Raw genomic sequence first — 20,943 nt, 5'->3', positions numbered from 1 at the left:
ACTGCTACAAAGCTTGTCTGTCCTCTGGCTCTTCACTGCATTTGTGAGTGTGACACCTGGATGTCCCCATGTGGCTTGTGGGGTCCTCCTCCTTCCCTGAGCCATGAGGATAGGGGACTGACAAACCCCTGTCGGTCCCACCTGTCCAGTGTCAGGGGCTGTATTTGGCCCCCGTAACCCTAGGGTGGGAACTCCTTCCTCACCAATGGTAAAGAGGAGGCGATTAAAACAAAAGTCTATTATTACAATAAAGCTGGGAGGGGGAGAGTGTATCAGACTGACAAAACTTAAAAACTGATGATACTGCATGCTGGTGAGGCTGTAGGGAAACAGGAACTCACGGTGTTTTTGAGAGTATAAATTGGTACAACCTTTTGGGAGGACAGTTCGGTCATAGATATATAAAAATGTGCAAAGTGCATATCCTCAGACTTAGCAATTCCATTATGGGAAGAAATGCTGTCACAAATAATATGATAGATGTACAAAGAGAAGTCACTGACATACTGACTGTAATAGAAACATTTAAACGTAAGTACTATTAATGGAAGAATGAGTAAATGAATCACAATGCATCCAGTGCAATGTAACAATCGTGATGTAAAAGAATGGCATAGTTGTCTATTTGTTGACATAAATGACTATAGTAAGTGAAAATAAAGCATGGAGCAGAATCATATGTATGCATGCTCTAACTCTTCTATTATTTTATTTATTTATTTATTTATTTATTTATTTATTTATTAAATATTTCTTTATTTCCGGGAGCCTGGGTGGCTCAGTAGGTTAAGCATCTGACTCTTGATTTCACCTCAGGTCATGATCTCAGGATGGTGAGATCAAGCCCAGAGCTGGGCTCTGCACTCAGAAAGGAGTCAGCTTGCCCTTCTCCCTCTGCTCCTCCCCTCCCCCGCCCCTGCTTGTTCTGTCTCTCTATCTCTCAAATAAACACAATCTTTAAAAATATATTTATTTATTTAAGTAATCTCTATGCCCAATGTGGGGCTCAAACTCACAACCCCAATATCAAGACTCACATAATCTTCCAACTGAGCCAGCCAGGCTCCCCATCTTATTTTAGTAAGAATGTATATGTACCTGCATAGAAAAGTGGAAAAAATGCACATTCAACTATTAGTAGTGACTACTTTGAGATGGTGGGATTACAGGAAGGAGGGCAGAAGAGAAGATTCTAGGCACTTCTGTAATGTTTGCATTTTTTTTTTTTTTACAACAAGCATGTATTACTTTTGTAAAAAAAAAAAAATTGAAAAGATAATGCAATTTGCTTGGAAAAGTAAACAGGTGAAGAAGCTCTGAAAATTTAGAAATAGCAGGCTATTAATATATTAAATATCTGCTCAAAAACCCCTGCTCCAATAGGGGTTTGCAGTCTAGTGGGAAGAGACAGTAAGTAATATATAGTGGATTAGAAAGTGCCAACTACTAAGGAGAAATTGAGATTGCTGGGGGAATCCCAATTCGGAATAAGATGGAAGGCCTCCCTGCAGAAGTGGCATTCAAATTAAAGACTTGGAAGCGAGGGAGCAAGCCAAGTGTAAATCTGGAGGTTTGTAGAATGCAGTCATTTTCTGTATAATAAAATGAACTCTCTTTTCAGTATTTTCTTGTTTTTATGCACCAACTAAAGCTTTCAAATAGAAAAAGCTACTTAAACCTAATTATAATTAGTTTTACAAGATCAATAACTACGTGAAGAATTAACAGTGTTCAAGGTTTACCCTTTTGAATGGCACTTGCCCTATACTATAGTTCTACCCAATCTATAAAGAGATCATTCTAAATCATAGGAAAAGATGAAATGCTCCCTAATTCATTTTATAAAGGTAGAATAATCTTTTTTTTTTTTAAGATTTATTTATTTATTTGACCGAGAGAGAGAGAGAGAACACAAGTAGGCAGAGAGGCAGGCAGAGGGGTAAGAGGAAGTAGGCTCTCGGCTGAGCAAAGAGCCCGAAGTGGGGCTCAATCCCAGGACTCTGAGATCATGACCTGAGCCAAAGGCAGACGCTCAAACAACTGAGCCACCCAAGCGACCCAAAGGTAGAATAATCTTAATACCAAAATATGAAAAATAATATAAAAGAAGAAAAATTGTGATTGATTAATCATCTGTCTTCCCCACTAACTTGTAGCATCTATATAGACAAGATACTTTAAAATTTCATATCTTGGGGTGCCTGGGTAGCTCAGCCTGACTCTTGATTTCGGCTCAGGCCATGATCTCGGAGTTGTGGGATGGAGCCCCAAGTCTGGCTCCACACTCAGCAGGGAGTCTACTGAAATTCTCTCCCTCTCCCTCTTCCCCCATCTCTCCACATGCTCTCCCTCTCAAATAAATGAAATCTATTTTAAAGATTTACTTATAATCTTTTTTAAAGATTATTTTTTTTAAATCTTTTTTAAAAGATTTTATGTGTTTATTTGAGAGAGAGAGAGAGCAAGAAAGAGAGCACAAGCACGGGGAATGGCAGGAGAAGCAGACTCCCCGCTGAGCAGGGAACCCACAGTGGGGCTGGAGCCCACTGCAGGGCTTGATCCCAGGACCCCGAGACCATGAGCTTAACCAACTGAGCTACCCAGGCACCCCTCAAATAAACAAAAAAATCTTAAAAAAAAATTCCATATCCCCATCTTAATACTCTGGTAAATAGGGGCACCTGGGTGGCTCAGGGGGTTAAAGCCCTGCCTTTGGCTCAGGTCCTGATCTCAGGGTCCTGGGACCGAGCCCCAAGTTGGGCTCTCTGCTGGGCGGGAAGCCTGCTTCCCCCTTTCTCTCTCTCTGCCTGCCTCTCTGCCTACTTGTGATCTCTGTCAAATAAATAAATAAAATCTTAAAAATATATATTCTGGTAAATAGAATTAATGAACCCCCAAATATATCCAAGTCCTAATCCCCTGAACCTGTAAACATGTTAGGTTACATGGCAAAGGAGAATTAAGCTTGTAAACAGAATTAAGGTTTCTAATCAGCTAGCCTTAAAATAGGGAGATTAGGGGTGATCAGTCAGTACAGCATGCAATCTTGATCTCCAGTTGTAAATTTGAACCCCATGGTGGGTGTAGAAATTACTTAAAAATAAAAATCTTTATTAAAAAAGAGATTAGCCTGGATTATCCAGAGGGCCCAGTGTAGTCATAAGGATCCTTACAAGTGGATGAGGAAGGCAGAAGTCGGGGCGGGGGGCATATGACTAAGGAAGAATGGTTAGTGATACAGGGTAGCTGGCTTTACATATGGAGGAAAAGGACCACAGGCCAAGGGATGTGACTTGAAGATGGAGTAGAGCCTCCAGAAAGAAACAACTCTATGTTGATCTCAGCCTGGTAAGACCCATATCGGACTTGTACAGAACTAAAGATAGGAAATTGTGTTGTTCTATGTCGCTAAGTTTGTGGTAATTTGTTACAGCAGTACTAGAAACCTAATGCAAATGGGTAACAGACACTCGAATTCATTTGTTGAATGGTGAATGAAACTGCAAAAACCCTTGGGTCTACAGACAATTGGGTAAAAGGGAAATCATTCACAGAATACAAATGGCCAACCAGCCATGGAAAACATCTCTAGGCCTGCTGATATTGAAGAGATGCAAATGAAAACCTACCATTTAACAGACAACCTGACCCTTTGGGGTCCTACCCACCAAGTTATCCAGAAGTGAATGTGGGGCTTCTCTAGGATGACTAGGCAGTGACCTCCAAATGCCAAATGGGGGGCAGTGGGAGGGCAGACATGGCACTTTAATCCATGCTTAAGTTTGGATGTTTGTACTAAAGCTTTTTAGAGCTGTGCTTGTTTTATGAGGAAATAAAAACCTCTAGAATTGGGCCAAAAATTCCTGGGCATGACTAGTAAAGGCCTTGGGCTTATCCAGACCCATATAAAACTATAACTGAAACATTTATGATCCAAGTATGCTGGAGTGTTTTACATGGGGTTTTATAAGCTGATGAGCTGATGCTTGCCCATACCCCCACAGGACCCTTGAGAAATAAAGGTTAAAGGGAAAAATACTAAAAACTTACTAGACTGTATACTCCTTTTAAACACTCTTCTTTACTAATTGCATGTTTTTCCCAATAGAAGATAGTTTTTGCTTTTCTGTTCTCAAGGATCCCTAGAATTTTTTTTGTTTTTACGTAACTAATGCTTTGTTTATATAATACGAATGATAAAACTTATTTGTATCTATACGGTGTAAACCCCATTGCAAGATATTTAGAAATAAAGCATAAACAAATACAAGCCACCATCCTACCACCCACCTCTTATGTGAGTTTTATAAACTCACATCTATTTGTGAAGCATGTTGTTCTTCTTAAAGTCCTAAGCAGAATAATAAGGATTATTGCATCATGGAATTATGGTTATACCCAAATCTTTAATCAGTCTTACAGAAACATTCAGACTCCAAAAATATTGCCAGATTTAATTTTTGTAAAAGCTGGGATAAATCTGTCTAGCAGAAAGCCTTCTTTGTTAACTTTTTACATTGCAGATGATAATCACTCCAAACTAAATGAGATAGCTAGGTGAGATTTTTATTACCTGCCTTTGGGCGCTAAACTTCCCATGTGTCCTTATCATTTATTAACTTCTCTCTTGAGTTATCATAGTTAAGTGGTGATGGATTCTATGCTCAATAACTTCTCATCTATTCATATTTGTTATAACGGTCTATTTTGATATGAGGCAACAGGCACAAACTACAGGGTACATAAAGACAGCTGCCAAAGTAGACATCAAGCCTGTGTCCACCCAGCTGTGCTGTTCTATAAACCATAGGGTTTAGCTCAACTCCAAAGTGGCCAGACTAACCTCGTTGATGAGGAACAAAGAGAAATCAAGTAACTTAAGTATTAAATTTCAGGGACTCGGTGACAATACAGTTGGAGCATTACTAGTTTTAGTTCTTGTATTATTATTACTATAAAGGATGTGTTTTTATACCACTATGTTAGCAATGTAAGTCAATAAAAGTTAAAATGACTAAAACCAGCCAGTAAATCTAACCTGTTATATGTAAAAGATCATATATAAACAAATTTAATGTTACCGTATTGATACCCGTTAGGTTCTAAGGTTGCCTTATGCATTTTGCTCTAGAGAGTAATCCGATAATGTATAATAAGCCAAAAATTATGTATGGTGTCAGGATAAACCAAGTAAAACTATTTTTCAGTGTCACTACTGTAGTCTAAGTTGTTTTTGGTACAACCCTGTGTCATATATTATACATGTTATATACGATACACAGCTCTGCATCCAGATACTGATCTTGTCCTCAATGTAAAAGGAACAGGCTTCTAGAATGCTGCTTTTTCAGACTGTAGGCTGAGTTCTGTGAGTGGGTAATGAAATCAATGTAGTCACCATCAGCTCTGACACAGATCAGAGAAGCAAGTATCAACATGCATTAACCACACTAAGCAAAACGCTAGGACACCTTAGCTTTAATGATCTCTGTGCATGGGCATACAAACGTGGACTAAGTCCATGCTTGTAAGTCCAAATAAAAAATGGATTTTTAAAAAGATTTTATTTATTTATTTGACACAGAGAGAGAGAGAAGACACACACCCAGCGAGAGAAGGAACACAAGCAGGGGGAGTGGGAGAGGGAGAACAGGCTTCCTGAAGAGCAGGGAGCCCCATGGGGGGCTTGATCCCAGGACCCAGGGATCATGACCTGAGCCGAAGGCAGATGCTTACCAAAGAGCCACCCAGATAAATCCAAAATTGATTTCTTAATAAGAGATAATGTCAAGTAAGTTTGGAAAACACAGCCTCAGTGGATAATCTCCACTGGGGCTAGGGCTTGGGACAGCTGATGTCTGGGGCCAGCACTTGTGAAGACTTGAGGTGGTACCCTCTGATGACGGTACAAAGGGGCTGATGGAGTAATGATGATTCGTGGGATATGAAGATTGCAAAGAAGGATTAAGAAATGAGTTCCTCCAGGTGCCTGGGTGTCTCAGGCAGTTAAGGGTCTGCCTTCGGCTCTGGACATGATCCCAGGTTGCCAGATTGAGCACCCCATCCAGCTGCCTTGCCCCCTGCCCCTCCCCCTGCTTGTGCGCACTCTATCTCTAATGAATAAAATCTTTAAAAAATAATGAGCTACTCATTCAGAACACTACTTAAAACATCATCCCCCCACTTCACTGAATATCACCCATATTTCTGGGCTCAGCAATCCCTGCCCTTCCCAACCAGGCCCCAACCTCCCTTTTCACCTACTCTCTCCTTTGCTTTCCTGTTCCTCTAGCCAACACTGCACATCCCCTCAGTGAATCATAAGCCTTTACATTCTCGCACCTATCCTCCCCTCAGTCCAGAAGGCCTTACGCAGATCAGTGTTTGGCCACACACCTGCTGGCTGGTCGCCCTATCAGATTAGCACCACTGCCCTGGGTGGATTGGGTCTTGTTTTGGCCACTGCACTTCCCTGGGGTGCTTAGCATCCTGCCTTGCACCCAGTAGGCTCTCCGTAGATTATAAATGGTTAGTTTTGCTTTTTTATTTTATTTATTTATTTATTTATTTTTAAAGATTTTACTTATTTATTTGACAGAGAGAGATCACAAGTAGGCAGAGAGGCAGGCAGAGAGAGAGAGAGAGGAGGAAGCAGGCCCCCCACTGAGCAGAGAGCCCGATGCGGGACTCGATCCCAGGACCCTGAGATCATGACCTGAGCCGAAGGCAGCGGCTTAACCCACTGAGCCACCCAAGCGCCCGTTTTGCTTTTTTAAACACACTTTGAACGTGTTAAATAACTTGTGTTACAAAAATCCAACGTGCATCCCACATCCTATCCCACGGTGCCACTGTGTAGCCTGGGGGGGTCACTCAATTGCCAGATGAATGGGGAGACTACTGGAGGCTTCAAAGGGCCCAGCTTTTTTAGCCCCTTTTCTGAAGCTTACCTTGAGCCAAGATCATGGGATCATCTAGAGCTCATTGTGTTTATTTATTTACTTTAAAGTGATTTATTTATTTTATTTTTAAAATATTTAATTTTATTTCTGAGAGAGAGAGAGAGAGATCACAAGCAAAGTAGAAGGAGAGGGAGAAGCAGACTCCCAGCTGAGCAGGGAGCGGTACATAAGGCTCGATCCCAGGACGTGGGGATCATGACCTGAGCTGAAGGCAGACACTCAACCAACTGAACCACCCAAGTGCCCCAGTTTTATTTATTTTAGAGAGAGAGCGCACGCACGCATGAGTGGGAGGGCCAGAAGGAGAGGGAGAAAGAATACCAAGCAGACCCCGCACTGAGCACAGAGGAGCCCAACACTGGGCTTGATCCCACAACCCCGAGCTCACAACTTGAGCTGAAATTAAGGTCAGACACTCAACCGAATGCACCACCCAGGTGCCCCTATTTATTTTTAAAAAATGTTTTATTTTTAAGCCCTTCAAATGATCTTCTCCATGAGGGGGAATGAAGAAAAGGACTACCCATTTTGTAGAAGGTGGAGATGCTGACAACAGGGAAGACCCCATCAACAGGCTTATTAGAAGGATGAACTAAAGCATCTACTGTGATTATTTTTGTAATTTTGTCAATTATTAAATGACTACTTTCAAATTGAAAAAATCTTTTTATTTTCAAGTAATTTCTATACCCAACATGGAGCTTGAAGTCACAACCCTGAGATCAAGAGCCACAAGCTTCACCAACTGAGCCAGCCAGGGCCCCTTGTGTGTGTTTATTTATTTTTAAAGATTTTATTTGAGATAGAAATAGAGCGAGAGCACAAGCTGGGAGTGAGGGGACAGAGGGAGAGGGAGAAGCAGGCTTCCCGCTGAGCAGGGAGCCTGATGCAGGGCTGGATCCTAGGACCATGAGATCATGACCTAAGTCAAAGGCAGATGTTTAACTGACTGAACCACCCAGGCACCCCCCTCCATGTTTAATTTTAAACTTTTTGTTATGAGAAACGTTCAGTATAAAATTAAAGGAGTGGGGCACCAGGGTAGCTTAGTCGGTGATGTACTGACTAAGGGGAAAAGGGGCTACACAACTAAAGGCCTCAGGGTCACAGTCAAGGTCAAGTCCAGGGTCCCTGATTTATTTTTCATATATATGTTCTCAGCCCCCTGAGATAATTACCCTGGGCTCCAGAAGAAGTGAAAACTGTGTCCTCAGGAAGAAAAATAAAATCAGAGCTAGTGAATAAGCAAATGTAAATCCATGGCACTGAGATGTTTATGATCAGTTTCAGTACTACACACACAGATCAGTAATGTCATTGTTCTACTACTAGTAGATGTGTCTGGTCTACTGTTTGAGATGTTAAAGCATTTATTTTTTAATTAATTAATTAATTAATTTGACAGACAGAGATCACAAGTAGGCAGAGAGGCAGGCAGAGAGAGAGAGAGGAGGAAGCAGGCTCTCTGCTGAGCAGAAAGCCCGATGCGGGGCTCCATCCCAGGACGCTGGGATCATGACCTGAGCCGAAGGCAGAGGCTTTAACCCACTGAGCCACCCAGGTGCCCCGAGATGTTAAAGCATTTAAAGTATACATTAAAGTATATATTAAATTTGGGAACCTGAAATGTGGAGAATATTGAAGTAATAATTGTTTAAATGCTTGAAAAATTACAAGTGGCTAAACCTGAAAGTTTTCATTTATTGTAAAAGAGGTTCTACATACTGAGAAAAATGTTAATCACCATTTCAAGAACAGCTCGTCTGATAAATTTCTTAGATTAGTGGGTTGATCGCTAAAAAATTCAAAGGGTCATAGATTTTCTCCTCCACTCTAAGCCCTTGGGACATGAGGGGTTTTAGAAGGCTTCCAGGACGCAAGAAAGGGACGTGCCTCTTCTTCCCTCCAGGCCTGTGGATGGAGGGTGCAATGTCCTGACGGAATATGGAGCTGGAGCTGCTACAGTCCTCCTGCAGCCTGGATGGCCTTGGCCAAGAGTGGAGGGGAAGGGCGGAGGAGACTTGGAGCCCCTGTCTTGCTCTGGGAGAAGCCCTTTCCAGTGGGGATTTTCATTACTTCTAACTTGATGGCCTGTCTCTCCACCCCACCCCCACCACCTTCTCAACCTAGGCACATGCTGAAATCTCCCACTGATGCCGCTGGGGTCCCACCCCCGGAGAGTCTGATGGCACTGGTTCAGGATGCAGCCTGGCGTGAGACTGCTGACAACTCCCCAGGGGCTTCTAATGAGCAACCAGGGCTGAGAACCATCACTCAAACTGTACGCTTTCTTTTCCCTTTACAATTTTATGTTTCTTTCTCATATTGTCAGTACCTCTCTCTGTTTCTTCCCTCTCCTACTGGACTGTGGGTTCCCAGATGGCGTTCCAAACACTGCACGTGGTCCTTTCTAGCTCCAGGTGACTCCAAGTGCCTATAGCTGACAGAAGCAGCAGTCACGCCTCACTTGGAATTTAGGCACTATAGTTATTATTTATGGCACCAAGTGAGTCAAAGTCATCCTTGATGACACTCAGGAAGGCTCTACCCTACAGCCTAATGTCCTGTCTCCATCACCATCTCCACAGACCGGTTCCTCCAGGGTAGGAGCAAAAAGCTGTCTCTTCTACCAGCAGAGGAAGTAGGTGGTTTATGTTTAGGGGCAACTCTGCATAAAAAATACACTTAAACCCATGCCTCACCCTCGGCACAGCCGGATGCTCATCCCATGAGCAGCCCACAGCAACTAGAGTGACTGACCCTACAGGAGAGACACCTCTCCCATCTCACACCCACTCCTGAGCATATGGTCCTTACATCCACCAGTGGGTGGAATCACCCACACCGTCTAAACTTTCTGGCCAGGATAGAGAGCTAAATTCATGGGATGGACCGTAGGAAGCACATCTCTCCACTGCACAACTCTACCCAGCTCAAACAGGTTCCTCCCTTCCTTCCATCTGCCTAGCCTCTGACCCTCCCTGACCACCCTTCCCGCCCTCTGAAAGGCTTATGTTGCTTAGGATTCTATCCTTGGCACTTCCCTCTTCTCTTTAAGGGCTCTCAGCACTCCGTAGGGATCCTCAAACCATCCACATAACCAATAATGAGACCTCCCTCCCCAGTTAGGGGAGATGTTGCCCTAAGGTTGCTTAATTTTGCTCTGGGAAGTAGGGGAGGGAGAAAAAGACCTCATCTTTGTAGGGTACAAAGGAACACAGTAATTGCTCAATATTCTTTTTCAATGAATGAACGCATGGTAAGGATGAAACTTTCATCTGCCCCCACAGGGCTCCTCCCATCCACCCCACAGATATGTTCTGAGGACTAGACTTCACTTGCTCATCTGGACTCCCAGGCCAGGCCTTCTGTCACACCAAGCCACACCAAGCTCAGCAGTGCTCACAGGCCTTTAATCTGTAACTGCCTGGCCACATTCCATCTCTCCCCCAGGGTGGAGGGGAGGGATTAAGCTGTACGCCGGGGTAGGCTGTGCAAGCTGCCAGTCCAAAAGGGAAGGGCTGGGTCAGGCTGGGGACTGGACAGGGGGTTCCCGGCCCCAGGCAATGAGGGAGTTGCTGGCCTGGGCAAGCTCAGTGATGGACACCCGGCCCCGCTGTCGGATGAAGTTAGCCACGGCAGCCAGTTCCTCAGGGGTTATGTAGATGAACTTGCCCCGGTCGTCAATCACACCTGTGGGGACAGGAGGGTTGTGGGGCTGAACCTTCTAGGGTCTCCTCCCCACCACTGCCTGAGAATGCCCACCCACCTACCCCTTCACAAGTGGCTCAGAGCCCTCCAAGCCTGCCCACCTGCCTGGGCTCCCCTGGCTGCACCCAGTCCTGACTATGCAAGTCAAATCCAAATCCAGCTTTCTTGCCTGTCCCAGTCACCCAGAGTTGCTCCCAGGCCTGGACACCTCCCTCAGCTCAGCAGCCCTCCTGCACACCACTTCCCCACCTGGGGCCGAGACAGGGATCATCCGGCCTCCGCAAAAAAGCCCTGCAGGCCCTCTGTGGCTAGACACACCCCAAGGCCAGGGCCTATGGTGACTGACTGTCATCCTCTCACCTGTCAGAGTCCCCTCAGCCAGCAGGTCCTGGATGCGGTTTATGGTATCCTATGAGAAGAACAAGTCTCAGAGTAGAGATGGGCACTGCCATCCCAAAAGACAGCTGCACTCTCCCTCCCACCACAATCAAATCTCCTCCTCTCCTTCTCTTGGCCACCCCCAATGTGACTCTCTGCTTCTCGTCTGGAGGGGTTCAAGGGAGATAGGGCCGTGGTCCCAGGGCACTGTAAGACCTCCGAGAGAGGCTTTCTTCAAGGCAGGAGAGGAGTGGTGGAGACATTTGGCCGCGAAGGCTGGCACAGCCTGTTTGCAAGAGAGTTGTCAAGGTAACTGGGTTTGGGCTGCCTCGCTTACAGGGGTTGCTGGAGTGATGGGGTTTGGGCTCTTTTCTTTTTCCTCTGTCTAGTAGGAAGGCAAGATTCCTGGGGTGCCAAAAAATTCCTACAGTCTACTCTTGCTTGAGGGCATTAAGACTCCTATCTTTAAGGATAGGTCCCCCTCTGACAGCCATATAGACCCTTTGGCCATATTCCACGGAGCAGGCCACCTTCAAGGGCTTACCTGAGTCCGCAGGCCCACCTGGGAAGCCAAGTCTTCCAAGAGCACGACCTTCGACTGCTGCAAGGAGGGGGAAGGGAGAAAGCCTCTCAGCACCGGAGCCCTCTGAGGTCGGCACACTGGCCTGTTCTGCTCTGGGTGGCTGGCTAAGCAGGCTCCATGCTCCCATGGGAGAGCTTTGTTTCTCTCACACACTACTCACACGCTCTCCCAGCTGCCTGTACAAACACACACACACACTCATCGACTCTCATGCCCATGCTTACTGGAAGGGATCTGCTCAAAGCAACACCTGCCCCACGAGTCACGTCCTGGCCTGGGGACTACTACCCTGAGACAGACACCCATGGAGAGTCAAGTACAACTGCTACCTTTCTCCCCTGTATCCAGCTGTATCACTTTAACATTGTGAACAGGCCGGAAGGGGAAGCACCACAGAGATGAAGGGAGAGGCTGACAAATGCCAAGAGCTTATTAAAAAACTGTCGCTAGGACCTGCGTTTGCTGAAGACCTGCCAGGACCAGGAGCTGAGAAGTTGTGGGGAGTGCAGAGGTGAAGAAGACATAGCTCCTGCCCTTGAGCCCATAGCCGGCAAGACGACAGGCGAGAACGTGGACAAGAGAGCAGATGGGAAGCCCTGATGAGCCAGGGTCTTGGTAGGAGCAGTACAGCTCATTCTTGTCTCACCTCTGTTCACTGCCCCCTTGGCCTGAGACCCCCACCACCCTGATGTGCCACACTGCTCCCCATCCTCTCCTCACTCTGCTGAGGCACTGTGTCCACCCTTAAAATTACTGTCACTAAATCTGCTCAGAGCTTTCCACGCATGGCCGTGCTCCATGTGCCTCCCTCACACCCTCAGTAGAAACTTCGGTTCCTGCCGGGGGGCAGGGGTGTGACCGAGGGTCCACCGCTGGGTCCTACGCAGGCATCTGCTCTGCCTCCCCCATCCCCTCCCCAGACAGATAGCATGTGACTTGAGAGAAGGCGGTCTTCTGTGTGTCCAGGAATCTTCCATAGCAAATGAGCGGGGGGAGGAGTGACACAGTGACGCCTCCTCAGCTGCAGATGGCATGTGACTGTTCAAAATGCCAAAATGAATGTGCAAGCCGGGAGGCAAGTGAGTGGCGGCTGGGCCAGGGGGTGGCAAGCACAAGGTGACCTGGCCAGCTGGCCTCTACCTACAAAGCAGGGAGGAGGCCCTGGGTTCTCAGTGACAGCTCAGAATGTGACCACAGAGTCACCCCAGGGGTCCCTGAAGACCTGGCCTGAGAGGATCCTGGGGCCCAAAGTACATTTAGAAAAACAAACCAACCCACTTAGCCCTGCTCAAAAGGGAGAGAGGATCGGCAAGAGGAAGTTAGGCCTACGCTGCACATAAACTACACCTAGCACGAAAACATGCCTCCGGATCTGAAATGCTAGGCATTCAAGGGCCTGTTCCCCTGGAAGCCTGGAAGAAGGCAGGTGGGCTCAGTTTGGAAGTCGTCCTTCTCCCTGAGACAGCAGCTGTAGGAGGATCAGCCTGCGCAGGCTGGAAAGACCTCTGCGGTCCAGGAGAGTCTGGAGAACCCCCCAGAAAACGGCCTCTCTAGAGAGCCTCTGAAAGCAAGGGCCGGAATTGCCCCCGAGGCCTCTACTTGAGTCTCTGCAGAGGTGAGGGGGAGCTGAAACTGGTGGATGAGGGCTTCCTGGAGGATAGACTCAAGATCTGTCACTGCCCACTGGGTCGGTGGGGATGGTGAGTTCCAAACAGCAGCAGGAAAGTGTGAGAGATGTCCTGGCAGCCCTCGGGGGTTCCATCAGAGAGGAATGAGCTCTCTCCCCGCTAGGAATACCAGGCCCCCAGGCCATGAGTCCAGCCCCTTACTGCTGGGAGGAGTTTGAACCCTGCTCCCTTTGGAAGAAGTTGGGGTGGGGAGGATTATGCAAGGCCTGGCTCTTTGGCACCCCCTAGTAGCACCCCCTCCACCGCCTCCACTCCCTCTGCACTCCTTCCCTCAGCCGCCTCTGCACCTCTGAGTTGCACTTGAAAACCTCTCCCCTCGGAGCATCCTTCGTGGGAGAGAAGTTGCTTAGCAGCAAAGCAGAGCAGGACATGCTTATGCAACTCCAAGCAGCATCCAGCCCGGCTCCAGACGGACGGGGACACACATGCTGTCCCGCCCTAGATTCCTAAGGAAACATCATCCTGGTTCCCTGCAGACCCAAGTTCCTGGTCAGAAACACGTGGCCGGGGATGCTTGTTTCAACTCAACAGAGCTCAGTGTGACAGAACTGACAGAAAACACATGTGAAGAAACTTGAAAACACAGTGACTCACTGAGCGTGGGGTCTGAGGAGCAGGGAGACTGTCAAACCCTAAATGTGAGGAAGTGATTGAAGGCTCAGGCCTCCCACACAGACCAGGTCCCTCTCCACTGTCAAAGCAGAAGGGGCTCTTCTGGCCAGGACTGGGCAGCACTGACTCCCAGGTCCCCTGCCCACCCCTGCATGGGCTCAAGTTAGCCACCAACAGCCCCAGCTTGGGTCCACTCCTTCTACAGAGAGCACACGTGAAACGCACACACATGCACACACAACACACAAGCGTGAGGCAGGGAGCGGACGCCCAGACTCCGTTCCGTGGCTTCTTACCTTAATGTAGTTGATGAACTCAGTCAGGAAGCTGTGGGACTAGAGGAACAGAGAAATCGGGGTGAGTGTCCCCCTTGCAGGGGCTACAGGGGTCTATGCCACCCGCTTGCCATCTGTGTGAGCAGAGCTTCCCACAGTAAGGGGTTCGGAGGCACCCCCTCTTCCAAACCTGAGCCTGCTGGGCCTAATGCCCACCCACCTTTCAGGGCATGACAAGGGCAGCAGGCAAGGAATGATGGGGTGTCTGGGAGTGGGTGGCAGGCTTGGTGGGCACAGAGATGGGCCTTCCAGGGGCTGCAGGCCTACCTGTTCCTCAGTCATGGTCTCGCCCACACCTTCCTCCTCCACCACGAAGGATTCCTTCAGTTTCAGGTACTCCTCATGCTCCCGCTGGGCCTGCTCCTCCCGGGCCTTCCTCTCTTCCTCCTCCTGTGGACAAGAGGTAGGTATGTTGGGGCTGGTGCCCACCCCATCCCTGTTCTGGGCTCTGCTGCCCCCACAGGGCACCAGCACATACAGTCTGGCCCTTTCTCGGGGACAGAGTTCCTTTAAGACACTGCTCCCTCAACCCAAGGCTGAGCTACAGGCTGAGGCCCTTCTTCTCATCAGTTCCATCACCTCCCAGAAAAGTGCTGCTCAGCCCCCTCTCCTTTAAAATGCTGCCAATGATCCCCTCCTTGTCATGTCCATACTTCGTGTACAAACACCCAGGCTCCATTTCCTCATCATCCATTCACTCAATTCCATCATACTCAACTCCACCAAAACAAGTGCTATGGTCTTACCCATGCCCTTCATCCCACCCAATCCAAAGGGACAACATCAGTCTCATAACCCTGTCCTCTCAGTGGTGCTGGAGAGAGCTGACCATTTCGTCTTCCCTCGCTTGACTGGCAGATCCCATCTCTATTGGGCTTCCTCTTGCTCCTTGGGTCACTCTCCTCACCTCCTCCATTGCTTAGCCCTGTCCCTCCTCCCTCCTTCCCCTCCTCAGGCCACTTCGCCATGCCCACAGCATCAACAACCATGTCCTTGCCAGCGACTGCCACCGCTGTACCCTGCCCCAAATTTCTCCTCCCATATGACGCACTCACTGGGCCATCTCACAGGTACCTCAAGTTGAGTACATCCCAGAAAGACCCTGTGATCTACTCCCCACACGTCCGGTCCCTGGCTCGGTGCGTCACAGAGCCATCTGGCCAGCTGGTCAGAAATAAAGTTCTATCTACTGTTTCTGTCTTCAACTTCCGGAAAACTTCTCAGTCTGACCATGCCACTTCACCACCACCACCGCCCAGTGCCGTAGCGTCCCTCCAAGTCAGCCTATTTTCCAGAGCTCTCAAAAAGATTTTTTTAAAACATGTAGCTAAAGCTGGGACAGAGAATACACAAAATAAGCCTGGAGCATCTTGCAGTGCCAAAAAGGAAGCAAGTACTCAGAAAACAAAACAATGAGGTTACGTCAAAGGTACACAGGGCCAACTGCAAGAGCTCCTGCTGACCTATGTGACAAGGTAAATGAGATGGTATCAGACTGTAACGCAACACACAAAACATATCCAAGTCCATGTAGGTATAAACAACTAAATATATACACAGCGAAGAAAAGGTAAATCTTCCATATAGAAAAATCCCCAATACTTTGCATACTTTGCTCTCGAGAAGGTGGAGAATAACTTCCCACCCCTTAAGTGTGGGCTGTGCACAGTGACTTGTTTCCAAAGAACTACAGGAAGGAGGGCGTAACATCACAGCAGACAAATCTGGCAAAGAAAACCTGAGCCAAGCAATCCAGGTTAACATCAGTTGCGACACGCCAAGTTGACAGCAGGTATCCTTCATATGTGGCGTTGAGAACGGCCCTTCATCTGTGATCTTCTTCCCCAAAATCCATAACCCGGTCCAACCATGAGATAAAAAAAATGAGTCCAGCAAACTGAGGAATATTCTATAAAGTATTTGCCCAATACCCCTCAAAACTATCAAGATCACTAAAAGCATGGAAAAATCTGAGAAAATGTCACAACCAGAGGAGCCTAGGGAGACATGATAAGTAAGTGTAATGTGGCGTCCTAGAAGTGACCATTTAAAAGGATAGTGGAGGAAATTAATGAAATCCGAATAATGAATAATGTGTGGGGTTTAGTTAAAACAATATATTGGTACTGGCCGTGGGAAATATACCACAATAAGGTAAGGTGCAGGGGAGGAGAACCCCAGGACATTTAAGGTCCATCAGACAGGGTCATTATTCAGAAAGGTAAAAGTGCAACCTCCACTAACGCCTCCTCTCTCCTGTGCTCCGGCCCGCTTACTACAGTAGCCAAAGCCAGGCTTCCTGCCAGCAAGGGTCCCTGGACAGCAGGGCCAGGGAGAGGCCAAAGGCACCAGTGAAGTCTCTCTAACTGGGGCAGTCCTGGCTTTCATTCTGTATACACATTGCACTTTTGTGATGTTCCCTTTCTTGGGCACCAGTTCTCAGAAAGGAAGCATCTGGCAAACAAATGCTCACTAACCACCTCTCCCATAGTGGTTCGCATTCTCTGAGCATCTATCTCCTCCAGGCCAGGCCCTCCACAGGCCCTGACTCAGGCAGGATCCATCAGCTCTTACAATGACCTTTAACAACTTCAAGCGCTTTAGGATTCAGACCCTACTCCCTCTCTGACTTTTCTCCTTCTTGCTTAGCTTGTTTTAGCCACTCCAACCACCACAATTTTCTTTAAATGCTTCAGGCATGTTCAATAAATCACATGCACAAAAATCCCCATCACCGGCTCTGCTTTTCAGCAGCAGTTTCGTACAGGTTGTTTTTAGAGTCTGGGGACCAAATAAACCAGGGCCTGTTCCTAAACCCAGTCCATGGGCCGTCTCCTAGGTTAGAAGTGTGAGGAGCTGCATAAGAAGCAAGGTGCCGGGGCACCTGGGTGGCTCAGTGGGTTAAGCCTCTGCCTTCGGCTCAGGTCATGATCTTGGGGTCCTGGGATCAAGCCCAAGATCAGGCTCTCTGCTCAGAGGGGAGCCTGCCTCCCCCCCCCCCCGCCTGCCTCTTTGCCTACTTGTGATCTCTGTCAAATAAATAAATAAAATCTTAAAAAAAAAAAAAGAAGAAGCAAGGTGCCTGCAGGTGTCAGATGTCAGGACTGCAGGTGGGGGGTGGGGTGGGGGGTGGTGTCTGTCTGTCTCACCTTTTGTTCCTCCTCCAGACGAAGCCGCTCCTCCTCTTTCTTCCACTCTGCCTCACGCTGGGACTCGAGGCGTTTCCGTTCCTCACGTTCAGCCTCCTCTGCCTGGAGAGAGGCCTTCATAGGGAGCACATCCCTACCCCCAACCAGACCTTGCCTACCTCACAAACGGGCCAGGGTGGCAAGGTGTGGGCCGGACCATGGACCCAAGCTGTAAGAGACAGTCAGGCAAGCAGCATGCAAAAAGCCTGAGGGGAGGGCCTGACATAGGGGACAAGGAAGGCAGGACCTTTCCACACTTCCCAGAGCTGCACCCCAACCCTCCTGCTTGCCTCACGCTGGGCTTTTCGAGCCTGTTTCTCCTCTAGCTTCCGTAGTTTCTTGGCTCCAATTTTCCCGGACAGGTGACTTTCCACCGGCTTCTCGATACCTTCTTCCTCCTGGCCTGAGTATGGTCAAAGAAAGACAGTTCAGGTCCTGTAGAGGGCTGATGAAGATGGATCCATCCTACCCCTTGTCCCTTTCCACATGGCAGCAAATCCTGTTCCTCTCACCTGCAGATGTCACTAGCCCAGCTCTGCCCTCCACAAACATCTACCAGGAACACAGAAATTAATGCTCTGAGTGTGTGTATGTGACAATGTGTGAGCCGAGTGTATGTGTGTGTTGAGGGTAGAGGGTAAGGTAGGGGAAAGGTGAGGGAATCATGGGGCAAGGGAACAGATAGCAACTTTAGCCAGTGCATCACCATGAAAAGGGAGATGTCAGGTTCCAATATCCGAGCATCTGAAAATCACAGGCAGGGATGTTTGGGCTTGCGGACTTCTCTCGTTTGTCTCTGAGCCAAACCTCAGGGAAGGATGGCCTCATGGGGAAATGTATCCCTGTCTCGTATCTAAAATTGTCCTCACTCTGTTCAGGAACTGCTAAGGGTTCTGGGCTCAGCCCCTGGCCAAAAAGACAGCTCCAACCCCAAGACTACCTAAAGTTAGGGCCAGCTAAAAGTTAAAGATTTGTTGGGGCACCTGGGGGGCCCCTAAATCTTGATTTTGGCTCAGGTCATGATCTCAAGCCCTGCCTCTGGCTCTGCACTCAGTGTGGCATCTGTTTGAGATTCCCCCGTACTTTTCCCCTCCCTATCTGCTCCTCCCCCTGCTTGTGCTACAAGCATGCATATGTATGTGCATGTGTGCACTCTCTCTCTCAAATAAATGGAATTTAAAAACCAAAACCTGTTGATGCCCAAGCAGCAGAGATGTCTGATCCTAAGTCTGAGACAAGAGGAATGGCACCACAGACTGCCTCTTTTTTGAGCTAACGGGCTAATTCCCAAAAGTACCAGGGCAAAAGTCCCAAGTGCCCCTTCTTCAGGCTCAAGCCAGGTTTGAGCACTGCAGAAGAGATATTTTTTCCCAAAATCTGAGGGCCTCTGTCGGTCTCCCAGGGATATGGAAGCTTCATCAAAAAAATGTCCCCAACCCTAAACCCTTCTAGGATTACAGGTGACCTCACCTCAGGAACTGCAGAGGCTCTTAGCTGGGTACTCTGGTCCTAGAGTGAGGTTCTCAGAAAATGACTGTGCCCAGACCAGTAAGGTGCTGGGATATAAGAAGTGGGCTGAGGAACTATCTAGGTCAATCTAAAGACCCCTGTCCTCTTGCTTAGACACTGAAAGCCAAAATGAAGGAAGAGGGGGCTAGCCCAATGGAATAGGGATCAGGGTCCAGAATTGCTGGTCAGGGTCCAGAACCAGGACCAAAGGATGGGTCCCATGTCTCCTCTCCCCCAACCCTATCCTTTGGCTCCCAGACATGTCTCCTACACTATAGCTTCACATCCCATTCTTCCACCCAGCTTTGGAGGTCCCTTCATGCCCTAAACCAGCCCCTTTCTCCTCTAGGCTGGGCCCTTCTCACCTGGGATGATGGCTTCCTCCTCATTCTCATCCACCTCTGCCCAGGTGACACGCTGGGCTCGGCGCTGGGCCTGCAGGCGGCTGCCCAAATCCCTCCGGCGCCGGGGCCTGCCCCCAGTTCTCTGCTCCTCAGGCTCCAGGGGCCGAGGCTGGGCCACTGAGCCTGCTACTACCGGCAGCTCCTCATTGTGCAATGGCTCCTGGCCGGCTGTAGGGAAGAGAGAAACCACACAACTGTCTAGCAGTCCAACCCACCTGATGGCAGGAGACCAGCACCTTGGAAGCCTCACCCTCCACTCAACTTCCTCCAGTTTATGGCAGCCTAAAGCACAAAGCCCCAGTTTCTCAGATCATAAGGGCCTTTATAACCCAGACCCACACCTTGGTCCTTTGCAGCAGGATCACCTGTTCCCTCCTGCCTTTGTCAATACCTTTCCAGCCAGCTGGCCAGAAGACTACCACCCTGGAGGAGGAGATGAAGGCCAACTTCCTCCAGGAAGCTCACCCTGACTTCTCCAGACTACATCTGAATGCCTACTGCAAGACTGCATTTATTTCTTGCCTGCCTAACACCACCTGCCATAGTTTTATAAGGCATGCCACCCGGGAGCACACCTGGGGAATGAGGCCTCCCTTCCAGGAAGATTTCCTGGCTATCTGCCTTACTTCAGCTCTCTCCACCTGCCCGACACCTGCCCTTGGAGCATATAAGTGCTCTCAAGTAGCCTGTGGGCCCAGAGAGGAGGAGAGACATATACACAAACCCACATACTGACAAGAAATGGGGGATGGAAGATGATATGCACATCTGTTCTATACCCTAGCAGATGACCTGAGCTCCTGGTCGGGGTGCAGGAGAGAGAAGGGTGCACAGGTGCTCTCTTTGAGGCGTAAAGAGAGAGATTCAGGGAGTTACAGCTCGTAGGTAGGCACAGTATACTCAAGGGCCCCCTTCTTGGCACCTGCTCTGGAGCCAGCCTGGGTGGGACGGAACAACCCTGCGGTCTCTCCTAGGGGCGCACAGGGGAGAGACCCAATGACGGATGGGGGAGCATGTTCACCAGGGGACCGGGCCCCTTTGAGTCTAGAGTGCCGGGGGGCGAGGACAGGGATTGAGTGAGACTATCTTTGAGACTGGGGGGGAAGGTGTAGGGGAGCTGCCATTCCGTCCGCGAGTAGAGTTGCTGCACTGCGGCTCACCACCGCGTCCGCGACGCGCAGGTGTGCGCAGGCGTGCAACGGGCCTGCAACAGGACAAGAGCGACCGGCGCGGAGCACTCGTCAGTCCAGCCGGGCAGCCCAGCGCATGCGCAGGAACCGCGGTGCGACGGCCTACAAAGGCTCAGGAGGCCAGAGAACGCGGCCCCACCGGCCCTGGAGCGGCGGCTTCTCCTACCTGCTGTCGTCCGGCCCCGGCTGTGAGTCAGGAAAAAGATAAGGCCGACAAGCAGAGCCGCCGCCACCAGGTACACCACGGGGGCCACCATGACAGCAGCTTCCAGGCGGAACCGGCGCGTCCACCCGGAGGCCCCGGATCTCCCGGGCCCCGCCCAACGGCTGTATGGCCCCACCCGTTTCCAACTCTAAACTCCGCCCACCAGCCGGGGCCCCGC

General features: G+C 48.9%; 1 protein-coding gene across 1 annotated transcript; it reads right to left on the bottom strand.

The window, feature by feature from the left end:
• Positions 1-10,354: 10,354 nt before the first annotated feature.
• DDRGK1 (DDRGK domain containing 1) lies at positions 10,355-20,901 on the bottom strand. Its single transcript, XM_004772889.3, has 9 exons — positions 20,727-20,901; positions 19,332-19,538; positions 17,748-17,860; positions 17,419-17,520; positions 14,537-14,659; positions 14,231-14,269; positions 11,596-11,652; positions 11,034-11,082; positions 10,355-10,655 (listed from the first exon to the last, which is right to left on the bottom strand). Exons 1-9 carry the CDS (start codon positions 20,815-20,817, stop codon positions 10,489-10,491), a joined length of 948 nt encoding a protein of 315 aa, XP_004772946.1. The 5' UTR covers positions 20,818-20,901; the 3' UTR covers positions 10,355-10,488.
• Positions 20,902-20,943: the final 42 nt, after the last annotated feature.

Source organism: Mustela putorius, unplaced genomic scaffold, assembly GCF_011764305.1.
Source record: "Mustela putorius furo isolate JIRA1106 unplaced genomic scaffold, ASM1176430v1.1 tig00000874_pilon_pilon_pilon, whole genome shotgun sequence".
Lineage (NCBI taxonomy): Eukaryota > Metazoa > Chordata > Mammalia > Carnivora > Mustelidae > Mustela > Mustela putorius.
The sequence above is the reverse complement of the archived record's forward strand: the minus strand, read 5'-3'. Positions and strand labels throughout refer to the sequence as shown.